Source organism: Varroa destructor, unplaced genomic scaffold (assembly GCF_002443255.2).
Source record: "Varroa destructor unplaced genomic scaffold, Vdes_3.0 BEIS01000006.1, whole genome shotgun sequence".
Lineage (NCBI taxonomy): Eukaryota > Metazoa > Arthropoda > Arachnida > Mesostigmata > Varroidae > Varroa > Varroa destructor.
Genome location: NW_019211459.1, coordinates 2,670,971 through 2,692,006, shown reverse-complemented (window position 1 = coordinate 2,692,006; position 21,036 = coordinate 2,670,971). Strand labels below are relative to the sequence as shown.

Sequence of the window (21,036 nt, the reverse complement as noted above, 5' to 3'; positions counted from 1 at the left end):
TAGGCATATAGCAAATCAGCTTTTCTTTGGACTTCGTATCGTCATGAAAACTAAGCGAATTTTTTATTTGTTCGAGCCGTGAGAAAATATGTCATCTTTAATTTCTCTTTGATTATTTTTCCCTCACCTATAAACAAACGTTTTCAATTTAGCCAAAATGGATTATCTAAATGTTAGATAAGGTATGGTCTCTCTATAGGTTGTAAGTTTTTTTATAGTTTAAAAAATAAATTCAACACTAGCTTTGTTATTCCTTGGTTAAGCGTTTATTTTTTGCTAATGGGTCTCCAAAAAAACATTAACATATGGCCATTTCTGGTTTAAAATTCAGTATTAACAAAAGTAAGTTTAAGATATTGTCACCATGCTGTTTCAAAAGTCTGTTGGAAAAAATCCAAGTTTATCCGGCAAGCCCCACAAACCGGTTAGTTAGCAATCGATGGAAGGACACATGCATATAGTATTTCACATCGAGGCTGACACTCCGCAATGTAAGCCTACCCTTGGCGGGCTTCGACGGCACACTGAAGTATACATGGTTTTGCCGTAAGCCTTTTTTGGACGACTTCCATAATAATGCCTTGGAATAGTTCACGTCTGTCAAGATTTAATATACAAGAGATAAAAGCTAAAAATCAGCCGCGAATAACAAAAAACTTGGTTTTTAAATCTTTGTGATCAACGCTCGCGTCCGTGTGAACATTGTTAATAATGCCTCCGAGATTATTCAGTTAGCTTTTACCGCTTGCATAACGACGTTTATCCACCAATCTCATACATGTCCTGTAAGCTTGGTGAGGCCCTTACTTGTCGATATCATGTCATGAATTGACGCAACGACAATTCCCGCCATAAAACTCCTTCCACCGTTGTCGTCTGCTAAGCAGCTTCATGAAGAACCATCCCTGAGTTGTGTTGTTGTTAATATTGTTGTTCTTATAATGGAACTACTGCTTATGATTTTGTTGGTTGCAGGGGGCGATCTATCATCATAAAATTATGTGGATGGTACGCTTGATACGCCCTACCGGGACGCTGCGGGTGACACTGTTCGGTAGCAGACGACATCGTATCGATATCATCATCATCGGTATTTCGTCTCTTCATTGTCATTCCTCTCCTCCCCGCTAATGTCTCGCAGCGCTCCGCCGCTGTGTCTATGTTCTACCATCACCAACTATCGGGACAGACGACAAAGCGGGCTATTGTGTCCTGCATGGATAACAAAGTTTTGAAAAGCCAAGCCGGAACCCACTAACGATGACAACGTACGGCCAGTGTTGGTGTAACGGGGAATGAGGGACGTCTGTTGCCTACAGCGTGAGAGTGGTTAGAGTACTCACTGCTAGTGGTAGCGTGGAGTACCTCATCGAGACATATTTGTTTGTGAGTGGATGTGTTTTGTGTAGAGTGTCTGGCTATTTCTATAAGCGTCAAGCAGGCCGAGTAGGTGCTATCCGTCGTCGCCGGATTTAGCCGCTATTTTGAGTCGAAAAGTGCTAGGACGAGTGGCCGCTGTGCGTAAGTATTGGTTGATTGGGAGTGTTGGTTAGTTGATGATAGAGGGGTGTTTGTCGACAGAGGGTTGTAGTACTGGTGTTGTTTCTTTAACTGCTACAACTGCAGCCGCAGCTCCTCTCGATTGAGTTAATTTGTTCGAACGGCACAAAGAAAACAACGTTCTGTATCGGTGTTCAGCCTGCCGCTGGGTGCTACGGACTGCCGCTGTATTTGTGTTATTAGTGTTTAATTGTGCTCGCAATAGCAGCGGTTTGGTGGTGGTGCCGTCATTCGATGTGTTCGCCGCCCTCCTGCCTACTACATCGATAGCGGCTGTAGCCCCGTAGATGCTGCCGCTGCTGCTACTACTACTCTTACGATATAGCCGTTCGTATCCTGGAAATGTGCCGTGAGTGGTGGTAGTGTAATGCCCGTTTGTGCCGCTGCAAACTTTGGTGGATGGGAATAGCAAATGCTGTCCGCGACGGCGACGTTTACGTCTCGATTTGTCTGTTGTTCTCTCTTGCCGTACTGCCGTTGGTTGTGACTACGTGCCGCTCGATCACAACTTGCGACGAAGCACCGACTAGGTACGTTTTTTCGCAATAAGGAACACAAACGAGTGGGAGTACGTAGAAGCGGGGAAACGGACAGCAGTCTCAGCGGTTGCCACTGTTGCTGCTGTTGTTGTAGTAGTAATAGTAGCGGCAGTAAGCTAGCTAGTGAACGCATGTGTCAGTCGTGTCACCAGACCAGCAGGCTTGCTGCCGACCGCCGGCCGCTCGAAACGACGACGACGACGACGACCAGGCCATCGTCTAGCCGGTGACCAGCGAGCAAACGGGCAAAGAGCCGCTCCAGCAAGAAACGGAGCCTAGCTACACAACAGCTCAGCTCTATCGTTCGGTCATTTTGTTCGTTCGTTCGTTCGTTCGTTCGTTCGTCCGTTCGTTGGACTACGAACTGCTGTAGCTACGGCTGTTCACCACTGCTGCTGCTGCTGCTGCTGCTGCTGCTGCTGCTTCTCATTAGGCCTAGTGTTTATGTATCTGTCTGTTAAGTGTATCGGCTTGTTTCATCATACGTGAGTTGTAATGGAAAGTATTGAAGTTGGTGAAGAATACGTGTGAGGTGTGCAACGACAAACATATCCGCAAGACAGCATAACACGTGAGTGAGTAAGACTAAAAGGCTTGTTTCGTAGACGGAAAATATATAAGGCGACAACGAAACCGTGAGATCATTGGCCAAAAGGAATAGTGTAACCGACGGACAACAGTCAGTGGCTGTGTGTGCCGGATTAGCGACGAACAGAGCCATACATTTGCGAAGGCGTACCTACGACATGCATGTTATATATGTCCAACGAGATGATAGTACACCAGTAAACAAGACGCAGTTCGTCGGCAGTGCTGGTGTAAGCGAAGGCCTGGGTTGGCAAGTGACGTTTTCGGGATAAGAGGCAGACATGTGAATTGGCAGTGCTAGCAGGGTAACTTGTTTACAATGCCCCTTCTTAGCCAAGTAACCTTACAATTGGAAGTTGAACGAGCGGTATTAAGTAGTGAACCTGACGTGATCGACTACTTTTCGAACAGTGTGTCAGTGCTGCAGCACGGTTCTAGTATTAGGGTAAAAGTAGTTCGCCCAGAGATGAAATAACAACATCGTACCCGGCAGTGTTGTTTCCTTGTCAACAAGCTCCATATCTGTCCTGTCTGTCTGTCTGTCTGTCTGTCTGTATATATGTATGTATGTATGTCTGTCTGTCTGTCTGTCTATCACGTCCTATCTGCCTCGCTCGTTTGTTCATTCGAACCAGGTATTAGAGGCCAGTTGTTAGTGAGGTATCGTAGGTGGGCGAGTGCTATAATCCATGTCCTACTGTTGTTACTGTTTTGGACGTTGCTGAGCTGCATTCGGCCAGCTGTATTTACAGCCAGTGACAGTCATGGCTGCTCTATTAAGAGTGCGCAGGTTCATCTGGTTAACTGGTCCCCGGCCTTTAATCTGATTAATTGTAGTGAAAGCCGTGGAACTTGTTTATCTTTCGATCTGACTAAGTATAGAGTGGTGACTGTATCCCATAAACATAACGCTCGTTTGTGTGGTTTATATCAGTAAAAAAACTGAGCCATGACCTCTAACTTATATTGGTTACGGTTTATTATTATTATTATTAAGGAACTGAAAAGAAAGGATTGTTGTTACTATAACTGAGTACGAAATGTTTTAAGCTTTTACATTCAGTACTCGTATTCAAAATTCACACGCCATTGCTGCTATAACCGCTATAATAAAATGCAATATTTTGTACTGTTGCTATTATTGCAAGGAATGGTAATTGTTTGGTGGAGATTCGTACCACTTTTTTTCCAATCATTCATTTAACCATTTTTTTGAGGGAGTTTATTTTTGATTTCTTTTTAGGATCGATATATCAGTGTATAAATGTCAATGTTTGTGCCATATTTGTATCGTTGCTGTCGTCTGTTATCGTTAGCTATTACTTGCTCTTCGAATATCGCTATACATCTTTATCTGTCCGCCTATGATCTCCGCCTATGAATCCGTATTCGTCGTGGCCTACCAAGCGTGGCGTAGTAAATGCTCTATGGGGTTGATGGTGCTGTTGTGTGGTTGATGGTATTATGATGCTGTTGTGTGGTTGATGGTATTATGATGCTGCTGCTGGCTTGTATTGAAGCTAGTAGCATACAGGCCTCGTTGATTATGTCAGCGAAAACAAAAAGCCCCTAATGCTGCTGCGGCCGGCGTTTTCTGTCATTGTTGTTGTTCTGACGACGATGACGGTTGATATACGTTCCTTGACGATTGCAACTTCAACGACTCATATGTGTCGGATCGAAGAACGATGCTGTTTCTGCTGGCGATAATTATTAACATTAGCGCTAGTACAAGTATTTTACGCAATAAAGATCACCTCTGTCTGACAAAATCCCTGACGGCGATTCCGGTTGCAAAAGTCAAAGCAGTAACTGAAAACAGTATTGATTACTGGTCCAGTCTAGTTAAACTTTGCTAGAAGTTGCTCAATTGCAGGAACAGTAACATGGTCGATTGATGCTACTCTTACTGCCGTTCCAGTCGACATCGACTCCGCCGTCGTTGTCATTGTAGGCGGGAGATGACGTTACGCAGCAACAGCACTAGCCGCAGGCGCATGTCGCTGCTGTTGCCGTTTCGGGAACAGCGGACGTCTTCCGCTCTGAATCGGTTCTGCTGTCGGCCTGTGCGTTCTTTCGTTTGTTGGTTTGGCCGCGATGTTCGTGTTCGCTTTCAACGAGACCGTGCTGCTGACGATGACGATCGCTATTGTTGAGCTGGATCACCTCTTGTTCCGTCTCTCCTTCCTACCAGTCTCACTAAGTTGGTTCACTATCGTCTATATCATTAAAGACGACCAGATGCTTCCATCCACCTGCTTATTCGGTATAAGAATATAGCTTAGACCACTGCCGCTCTTTCACTTTATATATACATACATATATGATGCCGTTTAGAACGAGTTAAACCGTTTGATTCTCGTGATTTTTATGTTGTGAGCTCTATTAGTAGGTAAGAATGAGGCATGGCATGGGGTGCCGTCGCGTGTTCTGTGCTCCTATATATAAAAGCATTTGTCTTGGTGGAGGCTTTGGGGTGACCACCACCATTCCGTGGTTAGCTAATGCCGCCTCCTTACGGCGGTGAAGGCGGCAAGCGACTGTAGCTATAGGAGCTATCGAGTGCCATGGTCACTGATCTGCTGGCACTGGTGCTCCATCGGCTTATTCACCACGAGCACCCCCACTGTGAGCTCCATTGGTGACCCTGCTGACTGCAGCAATGACCGTGGTGATGACGGTGCTCCACTTTCTCCTCGTTGTCGTCGTCGCCGACGACAAGGTAAGGTAATGGAACCAAATAGAATCACCATCACCTGAGAAGGGCTTAATAGGGTACCACAACGCCACGTGTATTTCCTTTTTTCGTGTATGTGTGGGGGTGTTAGTCTCTCAGTCGACCTCTCTATTTCCTCTGTGTATTGTCGGTTTATGTGAAACTACTGCTGCTACGGATATGAGCAGACACAGCGCGAGAAAAGCACTTCCTTGGGTGAAGTGATGACAAATGTGATCATACTGTTGTTACTTACGAGGAGAAGCTATGACAAAAAAATTGGCACAAAAATAAAATAAGCATATTTGTTATAAAACTTATGTAAATCTAGACTAATATGCTCTGTCGAAATTAGAACCCTGGTTACACTAAAGCGAATCTAAAGCGAACAGTCTCAAATACAAACGATTAAAATGTTGAGCAAAAACAACAAATAGCCCTTATTCCATCAAGTCGTAATCGATGGACCACGCTGCTCTATACTTGTATTTCTTGTACTTCTATATATATATATATATATAGCTCTGCCGTTTTTATAGATTATAGAAATTGTTGTGTTTCTACTGTAAGTAGAATTTTTTTACCTGTGTGTACTCTATCATAGTTAGTGTTCAATGAAAGGAAGCGCTGAGCATCGATCCTAAATGTGAGATCCTAAGAAGAGAGACAGAATTATTATAGCGTGTTCATAGCACAGAACTATCGAAGGTCAAGGATAAGATTAAAGGCTTCGACACTTCATAGATACACAAATACCCGTTATGCTACGTAGTGGACTGGGAAAAAAGGAAACTCATCTCAGGTTCCGCTACAGAAGGACAACGTAAATCTGAGTTGCGCACAGACAGACTCAGGAGAGAATATCAGAAAAAAAGAAGTTGTTTTAAGCTTTAAGTTAAAGCGGCATTATTCGTTTTAGTCGAAAAATTTTCATCATCAATAGAAAACCTATAAAGCTTCTTAGCTTTCCTTCAAATTAATTAGACCAATGATTAATTACAATGAGACCGTCCTAACGCTGCATCCAACATTACCATTATTTTTTGTTGAGAACAGCTTCTTATCAGTTGTTTCAGCTGCCTGGTTTGCCATTCGCTGCTTTATACTTTGTTATTTGACGCTGTCGCAGCTGGCGCCGTGACGACAGCGCGGCAGCGCGAGGGTATTATTGACTTGCTAGAATCGTTGCTGTCAGCGAACGCCGGGTGGTAAGGGAGACCTATTGTACCAACGATTCATTGGTGCAATTATTTCTTTCAGGCGCTTTCTTACCACAGCAACAACATCAAGTCACTAATGGCCATTTTGGTGGAAGTTTGCCGCCATCAGAAAATGTCAGTTAATGATTAGGGCTTAGATCATTCGAAAATCGAAGAAGGCAACCAGCAATGTTGTCTTTTCATCGTGAAAGAGCAGAAGAAATCGGAGGGCACTTATAAAAATAAAAAGCATATGATACGGTGCGACTTAGGATCTATATGTAGTTGAGAAAATGAAATCTTTTGTCGCCTCATTGCGTAAAATACCAACAGCAGGTAGCACCTTCTATATTATGTGTTTTTAACGCATTCCTATTAAACCTAAACAAAAAGCAAACTGGAGCGAAATATTTTATCATGACTGCATTTTTATATGGAAATTAGCCATATCTATCGAATCATTGTAAAATAATCTGTTATAACATCGTTTGTAAATTTGTACGCTTTTTAGATTTAAAGTTGGACAGTTGTTGGACTAATATTTGCTTTTTTTTGACCATATTAGCTAATAATTCAAGATAACTATATGTAAAGATACAAAAGCTAAATCATGGTTCGTGACCTGAGCGGACGTATTTTAAATTTCTTATTCTTCGAAGCTTCGTTGTTTCAAGCAAGCCAAATCATGCATTTGCTACTAGAGAACCATTTCCCATGAACTTAATCAAAATGTAAATACTTTATTAAGATATTATCAAAAGGTTGTAGTAGGATTCCTTCTTGCCTCGACTAAATCATATATTGCAACAAAAACTGACCTAGTATAGGTCAAGTACATGCATGTCTTACACAGAACTACTGACAAACCAAACATATGCAACTGTCGGTGTCAAAGCGTCTACCGGCCGTTCACAAATAAGACGTCAACGTGCTTTGTATGCTTACCTGGTAAGTGGCGGCTTGGCTTACGGCATCACTAGACTATCGCAATATTTGTGCAGTAAAATAATACCTATTTATATTTTCGTTCCGTGCAGAGACAAATTAGTGAGACTGACATCGACTGCAGCCAGGGATGTTATAATACATCGTACCTTGTGTCTTGCTTGCTGCCAGTTTGATGTTTATCTTTGCATATAACAACTGAAAATTTCCCAGCTGATTCTATAATTGAAATTCGAATTTCGCAGATCGTATGGGACTGCAGGTCACCACAGTTCGTATAGTTTGGAAAATACAAGTACGTCATTACTACTTTTGGTAGCAGCTAAAAGAGAATGCAGCCAAGAGACTAGTCAATTCGAGGATGGACAAACTGTCGCCAGCGTCAGCCAGTGCGCGTAGTAGGTCAAACTTCTGTGTCTGCCATACTATGCTGAGCCGCTTTCAACTTAACAATCCTAGACAACAGCAGCCAGATCTGGTGCATTGACGTTGCACCGAAGAATGAAATGGTAAAGGATGCAAATAGTCTGATGGTACCCATCGTAGAGTTGGGAGCCTTGAACTGATTGATGTTAAAAGAATACAATGGATAAATCTTCGTTTAAATAAGATCACGTTAAACTTGACAGGGGGACGATGTTCCTGAGTACGAATTTACTAACGAGCTCCTGTATTGACTTAACGGAACACTGCGCTATTACGGACCACGCGAGCCCAGGCAACTACTGTACTAAAGTAAAAGTACTGAAGCGCTTTTACTTCGTCCGTGAAATGTGACAGCTCTGTGAGTAGGGTGCCGAACGTGGCTTCCGAGCGTCTACCCCCATTCAAGGAGCCGTGCAATTCCAAGAACGACTGGTTGCAAAGAATGCCGAGGTGCATACGCGCAAGGCTCGACAAGTGGTTTCAGCAAAGGAAAGAGATTCGGTTTAAGCTAACATAACAAGCGCCACAGTGTTCAAAGAGCGGGACGAAAGTAGTATAAGTTATCGGATAACCTGGTTACACCAAACCTTGGCCTGCTCTCAAGTGGGTGTCATTGCAAAACTGGAGGTTTGGCATTTGTAAAGGACTAGCGATTGTCCTAGACCGTATGTCGGGATACATAAGTAGTTATTAATAATAATTCTTAAGTACTCTATTTGTTATTGCCACGTGTGGACGAGGTATGAAGCGAATAAATAGCATTTTGCCGATAGTAGTATATAAGTCAAAAGGTGTAATAAAAAGCGATGTTACAGCGCCCAGCTCACACTTTGCATATCGGTTTTTATTGCATTCGCTAGAGTACTACAAACATGGCAATTGCCCTGCAACAATTGTCTCTCAATTCGTTCTTACCACGGAACCCACGGAATGGGACCCGAGTAGATTTTGTCTGCCACCTGCCTCTTTGTACCTCGGAACCTCGGAATCGAATTGTCTAATTCATTTTTCTTTTCCTTATTCTCTCTTACATTTTCAGCTTGTACGGAGGAAACGCCGCGGGGTAGGGCCGGCACCCCCGCGGAGAACGCTAACGCAGTGCTCGTGAGAGCGTGTCGAGTTTCGAGACATCAGGCGACATTTCACTTGTCACGAGCAAGCGGCGTCCCCTCGAATGCGGACGAACGACAAATCGCATTAGATCATATCATTAATTTTATATGGAGAGCAGTAGTTACATGTACAACATCAATGTCATAATTGAAATTTAGTATCGGAGATTGGCCGTGTTGGTAACGGTTGCCAAAATCATCCATCGAAAAGGTAGACGTAAAGCCACGTAAGGTATATCGACCTCGAATTCTTTCGGACTTCGCCGTCATCTCAGCAAAGCTATATGGTCCTCAAGCATCTTTAAACAGATCAAGGAGCTGGGACTACTAAAGAAGCTCGGCGAAAGCGCAGCATCGGAGTGCGTCGGAGGTGTGCGGTGGTGGCCCAGGCCGATAGGAGTGGTCCGGGATGCAGACAATCAAGTGTGTTGTGGTGGGCGATGGAGCTGTGGGAAAGACCTGTCTGCTCATATCATATACCACCAACAAATTTCCTTCAGAATATGTTCCAACCGTTTTCGACAACTATGCTGTCACTGTTATGATTGGTGGGGAACCATATACGTTAGGCCTGTTTGATACAGCCGGTAAGTATAACATATAAAGAATCCTTTGGTTTATTAATATTGGTAATAATGGCAGAGGCCGAGGGATCGCACGGTTTCGTCGAAACCTGATGGGTAAAAGCACATGTTAGCTAAATTGATCTGTTGGATAGAATCTCGCAAAATTTCTACATATCGCTGAACCCATTTACTGGCGATCTGTTCTCTTCTAGCGAAAACTGGCACAAAACGTCAATAGTGGTTATACTGATATGTTCACTAAAGAAGAAATGCTCCATGATAGATTAGTAGCAACGTGTTTGCGTAGGTATCCTAGGCAGTGGACAGAATCATCCTATTGGGGGCTAGCCATTTGATATAACGGCGGATCCTGACAAAAAGAGGATTTCATTTTGGTAGTTGTAGTCATCCTTAAGGTAATCCTAACTGTACATATATGGGTGTATAGGATGGGTATCGTGCGATGCCAGCTTCATTATGTAATTGTGAAGATATATTTAGTTAGCAAAAATTCAAATTCAAAGACTCATACAAGTAATTTCTACCCTGGGATACCCCTACTTGTCTTTATTTTTGTTCATAACTGCTCTGCGTAAGATCCAAGAAACGCGCCTGCTGATTATTTTACGCAAGATTATGACTCACTAGTAAAATTTGTTTCTCACAAGCTTTCGAATACTATCGTATGAACAAAATGGCTAGAGGCGCAACGATACACAGTTGCCAATATTCCATCACGAATTTTTTGTGCTGACCTTTCCCAAGTAGTTCACACAACGGTTTTTGTATGGTTCCATTTTAAACGAGGATCAGACCATTGACTAAATAAATTCACACCTTAAGAAAGTTGTGACAATGTGTAATAAATGATAAAAGTCACCGCATTTAATAAACGATCTACATTCCGAAGTAGCTATCGGTTAGTGATGCACAGTAATCCTCACAGTTCTACTGTAAATACGCATATGACGATGCAAATTGCCACCTTAACGCCTTACTGGCATTTACTGATTAAGCTATGGCTAGCAACAAGCTGATAATGGGGTCTTTCGTTCATACGAATTTTAGCAGCGAACAAATTCATTATATATTGACTGTTACCCTTAAGGACTTTTTGCTATTCTCGACCAATTTATTTATTCCTTCTCGTTGGAAACTTTCACATCTGGTGTTGTTTAGACTTTATTCACTTAAATATACTGCTACGGATTGAATTAATGTGTGACCGGGTTATTTTTTAAGTGGATTAATTAGTCAGTGAATCTGTCAGCGTGAGGTGTCGAGAATATGATGAATGCAAACGAATTTTCCATTCAGGATCCTGCAGGCCGATTTTAACTATTTTTGCAGCTACACACTGTTTTTGGGAAAAACGTCGCTCGTCTACCGGGCCTTTCATGCCTCGTTCATTCCATGGAATTGGGCTAAATATAAACTTTTGTTGACCATCTTGATCTTCTTGTCAAGCACTTTCAAAGATATAAAATTTCTCTAGCCTTTTGCGATTGAAATTTGACTAAAGTATGCACTTCCGCTACTTATTCTTTTCTCCGCTTTTTGTTGATGTGGAAACACCACTCCCCGTCATTCGTATACTATGTCGAAACCTGTCATCGTGGCTGCTCGTTGTCTGACGAACACAAAAATATTAAAAAGGTTTTACTGCGCTCTTTATTCAGATTATGAGGCTTCCGAACACCTAATTTTTAACTCACCCATAAGTTCAAAATGCCTGCCGACTGTCATATGACTACTGTTTGATTTCTTCGCTAATTCCTTAGTGGGCCATCTTCCTTCAACAATGCATTCAATAGGTCTTCATCAACTTCCAGTAGCCCACTGGAGTGTAATGCTTTTTTTTAACTCGACGCTATCATGAATAAATCTTGCAAACTACTATTAAGCAGTGCTCCTCGAATTAATAGAGTCCACAATGTACGCAGCACACGTATCATAGGCTACTTCGACAGCTTTTTGATGAAATGGGGCGCAATAAATAGATTATGGGTATAAAAAGGATATGTTGGTTTCATTAGAAATTATTGGAGCTTAAACTCTGCGTAAAATTCCATTCACTGAAGGCCGATTTTATAAAGAGACAGAAAAAGCATTTTTGATTGTACGCAGAAACAAAAACGTAAAAAGGAATGGGAATTTAAAGAAAAATCCCGCTTACTTCTTAAAGTTTATGGGTGTATTATCGTTAGAGTAAAGGCAAACAACAGTTATTACACATGTTCAGATATTATGAGACGAAACGAGCAGCTTGTTGTCGCGAAGAAATTCACCTAATTTGTTCAATAATTCCGTAATTAATTATAATAGCATATTCTTTCTCTCTAAAGACTTGATGTTGACTGATGTTACACATTACAGGTCAGGAGGATTACGACCGGCTCCGCCCTCTCTCGTATCCGCAAACAGATGTTTTTCTCGTTTGTTTTTCGGTAGTCAGTCCAAGTTCATACGAAAATGTGCGCGAAAAATGGGTCCCCGAAATCACGCACCATTGCGCCAAAACGCCTTTCCTGCTGGTAAGTAAATTAATTCAAATAGAGTTTACAAGGTGCAATTAATTTAAACTATCACATACCATATTGTTTATGCTTACTTTCATTTTTCGCGTGTCAGTCTTCGTGTGTCGGTGTATTATAATGGTGTTATCACTATTTAATTGAAATCTGACTCTGAAGCAAATATCTAGGTATTCGTATTAATTATGGAATTCTTGCTTCTTATACAAAATTACAGGTGGGCACGCAGATTGATCTACGGGACGACCAAGGCACGCTGGAGAAGTTAGCCAAAAATAAACAGAAGCCTGTGTGCGCTGAACACGGGGATAAACTAGCCAAGGACCTGCGCGCCGTCAAATATGTCGAGTGCTCAGCCCTTACCCAAGTATGCATCCATCGTATTACTTAGTTTTTATGGCCCATCCTTATTAGGCATATTAACAAGTATCTTTAAGATAGTTCGAGAAAGTTGTTTCTGTAACTATGCATACTCATTGTTCTACTTATTATGCAAATAATTACAAACGTCTTCGCTTTCTATTTGTAGCTATTTTTGAATGAACTTTACCATTTATCAGTGAGCTTCGATATATGATACATCACGTGGAAACAACCGTTAAGCACTTTTTCTAATCTTTACGCCTTGTTTTTCTTTGCCAATTTGCAGAAAGGGCTGAAGAATGTATTTGATGAAGCAATTTTGGCGGCACTTGAACCGCCAGAAACGAAGCCTAAACGAAAGTGCGTACTTCTTTGAATAAGACTTATAGATAGGAAGAGCCCTTCTACCCTCTCAGACACAGGGAACTAAGGACGAAAGGAAGACGTGTGTGAAGAATATCGTTCCGCCTCCACAATTTTCACGCCCTCATACATTCACCCAACTCCCCATTGCCCCGTTACGTCTGCTGTAACGAAAACATCCAGCCTCGCCATCCTTGCCTTCGGATGATGAGCACGTTAGCTGTTTGAAAGTACTAGCAACAACAGAAGCCAACATTCAATAGCTTACATGGCAAAACCAATTGCAAGCAACAAACGGCACACAGCCAACAAGTTAGATACGTTTGATTTCGGCCTTAACACATGACCTTTAAGACAAACATAATCGGTGTCTGGAACGTCATATTAAGTAACGCACACACACACACACATGAAGGACAGTTTGGCTGAAATGCTCTCGGTGGAGCGACTGTCACTTCAGTCCATCGAACTATTGCATATGTTTATCGATTACTTGAGTACTACACATGAAACAACGTCTCCATGTAACAACGCCATTCGCGTCGTTACATGGCGCGTTAACCCGTTAAACTGAGCAACAAGTGTGCTGTATCACGGTGCGATGATTTTTCGCGGCAAATAACTTACGTATGTATGACGTGTTATTACGTTATTGGCCGTGCGTAGAGCTGGCAGTAGACTATTACCAAACAAAAAAAATATATATATGCGTGTGTGTAGGATGGTGTGAGGCAGAAGTAAGATAATAACGAGTTAGTTGTTCCTTATTCGTATATAAAGCATGCTATAGAACATCTAGTTACTGCCAAAACAATACCCGAGGTCCTAAGGACGTACATCAGTACGCGTAATCGAAATTTTGGACGTGAAAGTAACCCACCGGCATATTCATCACATTTATATAGCTAGCAAGAATTACCAAATCAATAACAAAAAAGAATAACATGAAAAGGGAACCCTCGACAATAACATGCATAGAATCATAATTGCTATATTGAGAATATTTTTTTTTCATAAGAAGCTAAACAGCATCACGCAGTACTATTACCTAGTTCGAGTGCTTCAGTTGAATTCAGTTTTAGTGATAAGCCTTTGGGAATAACAAGTCAGTGGCGGAAATCGACTCGCCTACGGTTTCATGCGTTTATGGAAGAAAAGAGACGTTGTCTTATGTAAGTACCTATTGCTGTTCGCTAGTAGGTTAAAATGCTGATAGTAGAAGCAGTTTAAAAATGCCTAACACTGATTTGTTGAGACATACTGAAGTAAATATTTGCCGCCGAAATTAGTTGCCGTTATTAGTATTGTTTTTGGTTGTCGTCGACATAATAGCAAAGGTTCTGTTGAGAAAGGCTAATGGCTAAAGCGTTTAGCTCCAGAAAGTCACGAGCACTGGCTGGAACATTTTCTATTTATAAAATTATATTGTCTATCGATTAATAATAAGATTGGAAATAATGGACTGCGCCGCGGAATCTTACCTATTATAGAGATCCGCTATACTAGCATTGTTACTACTACTAATAATAATGATGCTAATGGTATCCTGAGCGTCAGCCTAACCAAAATTAAACCATATAAATAGTGAAGGGACATATATAAAGAGGCTAATTTTTTAAGTATAGTTAGTATCAAGTGTTGTACCCTGTTGACACTGTTGAGTGGTATCATGTTCTAGTTACACAGATAATTATGATGATTATTATATGATTGACGACGATGGCGACGATAATAATAACATCTATCGTTGCTGATAGCTGTCTATGATATTTGGTTAGGCAACAAAAATCGGAAATTATGGTATATGCAGCACGTTGTATTACGATTATTACCATTAATAAGAATAATTAGGTAGTATTAGGTTCTTATTATCATTATGACTTTTTTAATGAGTGACCGCTGGGGGTAGTCGTAAAATAAAAAAAAAAACATAAAACTCAGCCCTTAGTCATCAGATACCATACAAAAAATATTTATTATTGATTGCCAAATCGTAATTTTACGAATTTCGCTTGAACGACGCCTTTTTGAACTGACGACAAGAGATGAACAGCACCACCATCTACAACAATAATCAACATGGTAGGACATGAACTCCTTGTTCTATTACCTTGCGATAAATAACATACGGAGCTTGCTCGTTGACATTTGCATCGATAGAGGCTTTCTGGTATACAGACACACTTATTATGAATTCATGCTAGCGGTAAAACGAAACCTTCGAGTTGTAATATTTTCGAATTTAATATAACGTTCCCCTAATCATTTAGTAGTTTCAGATTATTTAGAGGGCTTGTAAAGGATCTTTCGATGGATGTAACATCAAGAACAAGAGGCATGATTAAGTTTTCGATAGCAATAAGTCAATCATTATTATTATCAAATAGGAACCGTGTGAAGCGCTTGAGTAGAAATTCCTGCAGACAGCAGATGCTGCTAAACTAGAATAAAAGGCAGAAGCCAGTAGAAGCCGATGAAACTCAGTTACAAAAAAGTTGCGAGATTAAATCAGAGTTGAGAATGAAACATTTGGATGGATGGGTCTGCCGCCTTTTCCTATGGTCACTGGCACCAGAACATAGTACATACAACTATTTGTGCATAGTATCGATTGACTGAATGAGGGGAAACTTAAATGGGATGTAAGCAGAGCTTTTTTTGTCTGAAGCTAAAACGAAGAACGAGAGCCACTGTTTGATTATTGGAAGGCTGAACATAAATTACCTAGTCGGCTGAGCGTCAACAGTAACAAATAAGAACACAAATTATAAAGTCCACGGTCTCCCAATTAGATCCCAACCAGCAGAGACACCTGAGTTTATAAGCACGAATGGCATAAGAACAACATACAAATAGTGGGTACGGCGAATGTGAGTGAATAGAATAAAGAAGTTTCAAAACGGAAATAATTATAAGCAACTAATTAATTAAAGAGTCTTTTAATAAATAAAAGTGTTTCCTATTTGCATGATGCATGTCGTGTCTCATCCACAAAAATGTTAAGTCGTACTGTGAAGTGGAATTCTTCTATCAAATGGATTCGGTTACTTTTAATAGGAAATTAGGGAACAGTTTAGCTACCTGGATACGGTGAGTGCCAGAGCAATCCACTCAACAGACAGGCAGATACGAGTGTACGTTATTTCCGTACTAGTACACCGTGTATGACTCTCGCGTACCTCTTTATAACATCATGATTAATAATAAAATAAATAATTATAAATACATTACTTACGTTACGTCAAACTTCAAAGAGGAAAAAAATGTAGTGTGCAAACCTCTGTCGCTCGGCACCATCGGCTATAAAAACGCGTCTCGAGTTCAACGTTCTGTACCTAAGCATTCCTTCAGACAGATGGCTTTTCCAACATTAAGCAATGTGTATTTATCCTTGGCTTCGAATTCGGACCACTACGTGCCCTCAGATCTAACAGGCAAACTCTTTACACCGCACTATCATGAGGGTACCGTTGGCAGCACTGCTACTACCATTTGTACTTGATAATAACGACAGACTGTAACAGCGCTAACAGTAGTTGTACGCTAGCAAAGAATAACTTTAACAGCAGCAGAGAGACAGAACAAATGTAGTAATAACCTAATATATATATATATATATATATATATATATATATATATATATATGTGTGTGCGTGTGCGTGTGTGTTTGTGTGCGAAAAAAAACAACGCGGGCAGGAGAGTACCCAGCAGGTAAAGAATGCTTGTATGATGTCGACGAACTGAAAAAGGATTGATTGGTCGTATTAACAGTGACGCGACTGATCCTGATTACGAATAATGGATTGAACTAGATGATCTAGGAGAATGTGTAATAGCGAAAAATATGTAAACGCAAGACAGGAGAAGTATACAGATGGGCGAAGTGCGAGGGACGTCGGCGCCGACAAGTGGGGGGTCACAGCAGATGCCAACATGGGAAAATCGGGTGAGAACGAAAACATTGCCATTTTCACGAACGGCCAGCGTGTCATGAAAAAAGGCCAATAGGGACCTAAATAGAGTTGATAAGATATAGAAAACCGAACAGCTGCCTAGTAAATGCTTAGAGAGACTTTAACGGCAGTAAAATGGGCAAAGACAGAACTAGTGGAAAAGAGACCGGTAAGAGGGATACAACAAGAGGGGTGCAGCAAATAGGGGCAGGATGGGGACACAAATAGATCACAAATAGATGCGGGAGGTGGATGGTGCCCCATTTGACAGAGACACAAAAACGAAAACAAGCGAAACAGTATGACACTATGCTAAATCACGACGAGCAGTAAACGAAGACCGAAGAAAGTTGAAAAGAACGGAACAAAGATAAATGTATGTGTATTGTTATTAGAATTTTATGGTAAAAACAAGGTGCGATTCAAAGAATGTGGATGACCGAGAGAAGAGCACTGGAATGATGAAAAAGTGATGGTAACAAAATGATGAAAATCACCTTATGATAATAATTATCTTAATAATGAAGATGATGATGAAAAGAGGAAATGAAGCATGGGGTAACAGAGCATAGTACTTTACCCCAAAATGATGATGACGACGTTCGAAAAAGATCAAGGTAATGACATTGATTAAATAAAGATATCGACAATAACGATAATAATAATAATCTAAGACACAATGATGGAATGTCCTCTTTTTATAAGTGATTCAAGTAATGGAGTATAGGAGATGAAAGATAATGCTGATAATAATAAACATTTAAGTACAGCGAAGAAACGAAAGGAACGGGGCCACATGAGAAAAAGAAGACAAAAATCAGAGAATGGCGAAAACTTGACAGTAATAGAACGACAAAATTAAAGATCGTATATATATATATATATATATATATATATATATATATATATATAGAGAGAGAGAGAGAGAGAGAGAGAGAGAGAGAGGTGATCTACAGAAAGGCTGATTATACGAAGTCTGCTACTTTTAAATGAAGGACCTGTAAAGTAAAAAAATAAGACAATAATACTATAAGGCCGACAATAGCAAGCAACAGGCCAAATATCAGCATTCAGTACATTGCCGTACATATTCTACAGCGACAAAGAGAAGCAAAACCGTCAACATCAACCAGCGTAAAAATAATTGAAATACCAGAAATGAAGTGGCCATGATGTTTGACTACTGACAACATTAAAGCAGAAAATCAGCGATGGTAACGAATACAAAAAGTCGGAAAAAGCGATGTATAAAAAGAAAGAAAAACTGACAAAGTTGTCGAAAGACACCGATGGATGAAATGATCGAGTTGTGCTACATTTGGTTTAATATGATAAATAACACGTTTCGCCGACGGGTGAAAAAGACTTTTTTACGTTAGTTAGCGATATTTTAATTCAATAGTTATCTAGTTACGTCATTTTGTCTTTATCCTATAGATATACATATTGAGGTGGACTAGTTTACTTTCGTTGCTGGCTAGAGGAACCGAGCGTCTGACAGCATTTTTGCCCCATGCTTATAGAGATGTAAATGCGCATTTGTTCATACATTTACCTTATAATAATAAATCCATTACAATATATATATATATTATATGTATATTGTAATGGATTTATATACATATACAGAGACAATTTTTTCCAATTTACTAGCTGAAGATTAAAGAGGTGTCGTCTTAATCCACAGAAATTAATTAGTTTCTGTCAGAGAACAGAATTGTGATAACCCCTATTCTGGAAGTGAGTTACGAAATATTCCATTGAATTAAAAGCATGTAAAATATAAAGGCCAATATTATTATCATTAATGATGAATAATAAAATGTTTTCCACATGCTGGGGTAAAATGAGCATAAAAGTTGCTATTTCCACTTTGTTTAAGCGGACGCATTATTTGGCCATTGATTAACAAGTCCTTAATAGTTCAGGTTATAAACATTTGAGCTCCGCTGGTCTGAATGTATATTCATTAGCATGAAATAAAACTCAAGTAACTGTACATTCAAAAACCTGGAGGGCTTTGAAGCTACGTATAAGCCTAGTGTTCGTGCGAGAACGACAAAGTAATTTCTTGTCAAAGAACATAATTATTATTATTATAATTATATCAGTTCTTTTCGTAGAGTATCCAAGGGAACATTTGGTAACCGTTTCCATGGCATTCATATCATGTAAAAAATTGTTACGGGTTAGACTTCCGTCATGTCAGTCCCAAACGGGCCGATGGAATGGCCTTTTTACTGTGCTACCGACCAGTAGCTTCCGTTTAGATTACGTACAAAAACCTATCAGAAGAATTCCAAACTCGCAAACGTAGACCCCTGCTTTAGTGTCGGATATAAAGTCTGCTTAGGGACATCTACTTTTAATACAAATAGGCTTGCGTACGTCAAAAGGTTAAGCATGGAAGCATATAAAAGCACTAGATAAATATAAGAATTCTTAACTTTTGGACCTTTTGTCGTGACTGAGACGGTATAAATAATAAGCGTTTCTTGCATAAAATGTTGGTCCTGAAGGTTTTCATATGGCAGATCCTACAATTAAAAAAGATCATACCAACATAAAAGCAATCACTTTTTTTTCTTGTTTTTCTTACTGCCGACAAATTCATATAGATACAAGCGTATCATCTAAACGTAATAATTATTCGTCCTGCCGATACATCCGTCTTTGCTAATTGGGAGGTTTAGTACGAAGATTAATAATTTATGCGGGACACTGCTAAATATTAAGACGAATACTCGGTCGATATACGTTCATTTACCCTACCAAGCATCATATGGGATGATGATACGAAAAGAATGATTGCCACTCAGTTATATAGACGAGTGCTATATCTTTACAAATCTTCTTCCAGACGATCCCAGTCGTAAGCATCAGAGATGCAAATCGATGAGGCGGTCATGTGCGATATAAAAGAGAATTCCATATTACTCCACGTTAGGGCCGCCGTTGTTTCAGAAGGCTGGTTACCGCTGACGGGATATAGTCGAAGTGGCCCGAATAGCGCTCTCTAAATCGCATAAACAGAACAATAAACGAAATAAAATTTATATAATATCAGTTTCAGTTGTTATTTTTATTCGTTCCACATGTAGATTACAAGCATACAAGGAGACGATTTCAGTGTGCTCTAGGGATCATGCCAACTTACAGGAGCTTAATCTTTCTAGCGAATATCTCGTACATTTTTCACCTGTATCGCTTCTCGAATTTCTGGGTTTAGGTGCTAGCCTTGTAAAACAAATATAAAAAAAAAAAAAATAGCTTAGAAATTCGCATCAAATAAACTGGAAAATATATTTGATCATTGTTTCTGTCGTTCGTATGATTTAGCACAACGATTGTTCAAAACACCGATGCTGTTAAGGGTCTGTGAGAGTCTAGAGTCAACTGAAACTAAGTGGCATAGGATGGGCTCATGGAAAAACCCTTATATTATATTTCATTGCATTTGCGTAAAGGATAGGCTTGGTTTCAAATGCTTTTCACGTTCCAGAAATTGCGGTGATGAAGTAATATTTGTATCCCGGTGTCAAAACGTGATCCTGATGAATGTTGCCGTCCAGAATAAAAGGACCATAACAAAGTTTGCCTCCTGTCTATAATGGATTAATGAAAAAATTAATATAATTACAGATATGGAGAAAATTTTCTATTCCGGAGTCGAGACTGCTGCCTTAAAGTGGCATAGCCTTCTGTTAAGTGGTGACCAACCACTGCGCAATGGTAACACAGATGATAACTTTTCGAGAAATTCAAGCATACCTGACCAATGTACTCGAACTTATGCCCATAAAGGCCATTAAATAATACCGCGGTCTTATAAGTGAGATTCATCGATTCCGTCATGTTGTCAATAAGATTCCCGAAAACGCCAATTACCCGGATGCTCCACTCAAGTTTTTGTACTAGAATCGACAAGGGCGGTAACCGCGCATATTCGAAATAAATATAATAGAAATAGAAAAAAAAACAACTATAAACACATTCAGAAGATATAATTAAATTGCTGGCACCGTATTCTCCAGTCAATCTTTCTTCGTTCAATAGTGTAGTAAAAAGCCAGCAAAAGGGGATTAAATGAGAAAAAAATAGAACACAGCGCTGCATTCGTGCACAGACGTCAGAGTCTTGTCATCGGTACTACTATCGAATTACTAATCACA

General features: G+C 40.2%; 2 protein-coding genes across 32 annotated transcripts in view; one reads left to right on the top strand and one right to left on the bottom strand.

The window, feature by feature from the left end:
* The first annotated feature begins 1,160 nt into the window (after positions 1-1,160).
* Cdc42 (Cell division cycle 42) lies at positions 1,161-17,544 on the top strand. Of its 12 annotated transcripts, none has more exons than XM_022809949.2 (7): positions 5,462-7,550; positions 7,793-8,056; positions 8,177-8,576; positions 9,013-9,672; positions 12,028-12,185; positions 12,403-12,552; positions 12,835-17,544. In XM_022809949.2, exons 4-7 carry the CDS (start codon positions 9,495-9,497, stop codon positions 12,922-12,924), a joined length of 576 nt encoding a protein of 191 aa, XP_022665684.1. In that variant the 5' UTR covers positions 5,462-7,550; positions 7,793-8,056; positions 8,177-8,576; positions 9,013-9,494; the 3' UTR covers positions 12,925-17,544. The 12 variants fall into 12 exon arrangements, with proteins under 12 accessions (XP_086829895.1, XP_022665681.1, XP_022665682.1 ...); XM_022809950.2 differs by having other exon boundaries at positions 6,683-7,550; positions 8,266-8,576; XM_086973768.1 differs by lacking the exon at positions 8,177-8,576 and having other exon boundaries at positions 6,683-7,550.
* Positions 17,545-18,931: 1,387 nt separating this feature from the next.
* LOC111252311 (monocarboxylate transporter 12-like) overlaps positions 18,932-21,036 on the bottom strand; it is a 29,675-nt gene continuing 27,570 nt past the window's right edge. For 19 of the 20 annotated variants that reach the window (XM_022809933.2, XM_022809934.2, XM_086973746.1 and 16 more), the window contains one exon: positions 18,932-19,880. The gene's annotated coding sequence lies outside the window, so the exon portion shown is untranslated. Of the gene's footprint in view, positions 19,881-20,021; positions 20,102-21,036 lie in introns of all 20 variants that reach the window. The other variant, XM_086973744.1, reaches the window with a different exon arrangement.

What these genes read in the sequence shown, in the direction of transcription:
- Cdc42 (XM_086973769.1), top strand. Translation starts at nt 9,495, where the DNA reads ATGCAGACAATCAAGTGTGTTGTGGTGGGCGATGGAGCTGTGGGAAAG. An exon ending in AGGCCTGTTTGATACAGCCG is followed by an intron (nt 9,673 to 12,027) that starts GTAAGTATAACA and finishes TACACATTACAG; the next exon opens with GTCAGGAGGATTACGACCGG. An exon ending in AGTGCTCAGCCCTTACCCAA is followed by an intron (nt 12,553 to 12,834) that starts GTATGCATCCAT and finishes GCCAATTTGCAG; the next exon opens with AAAGGGCTGAAGAATGTATT.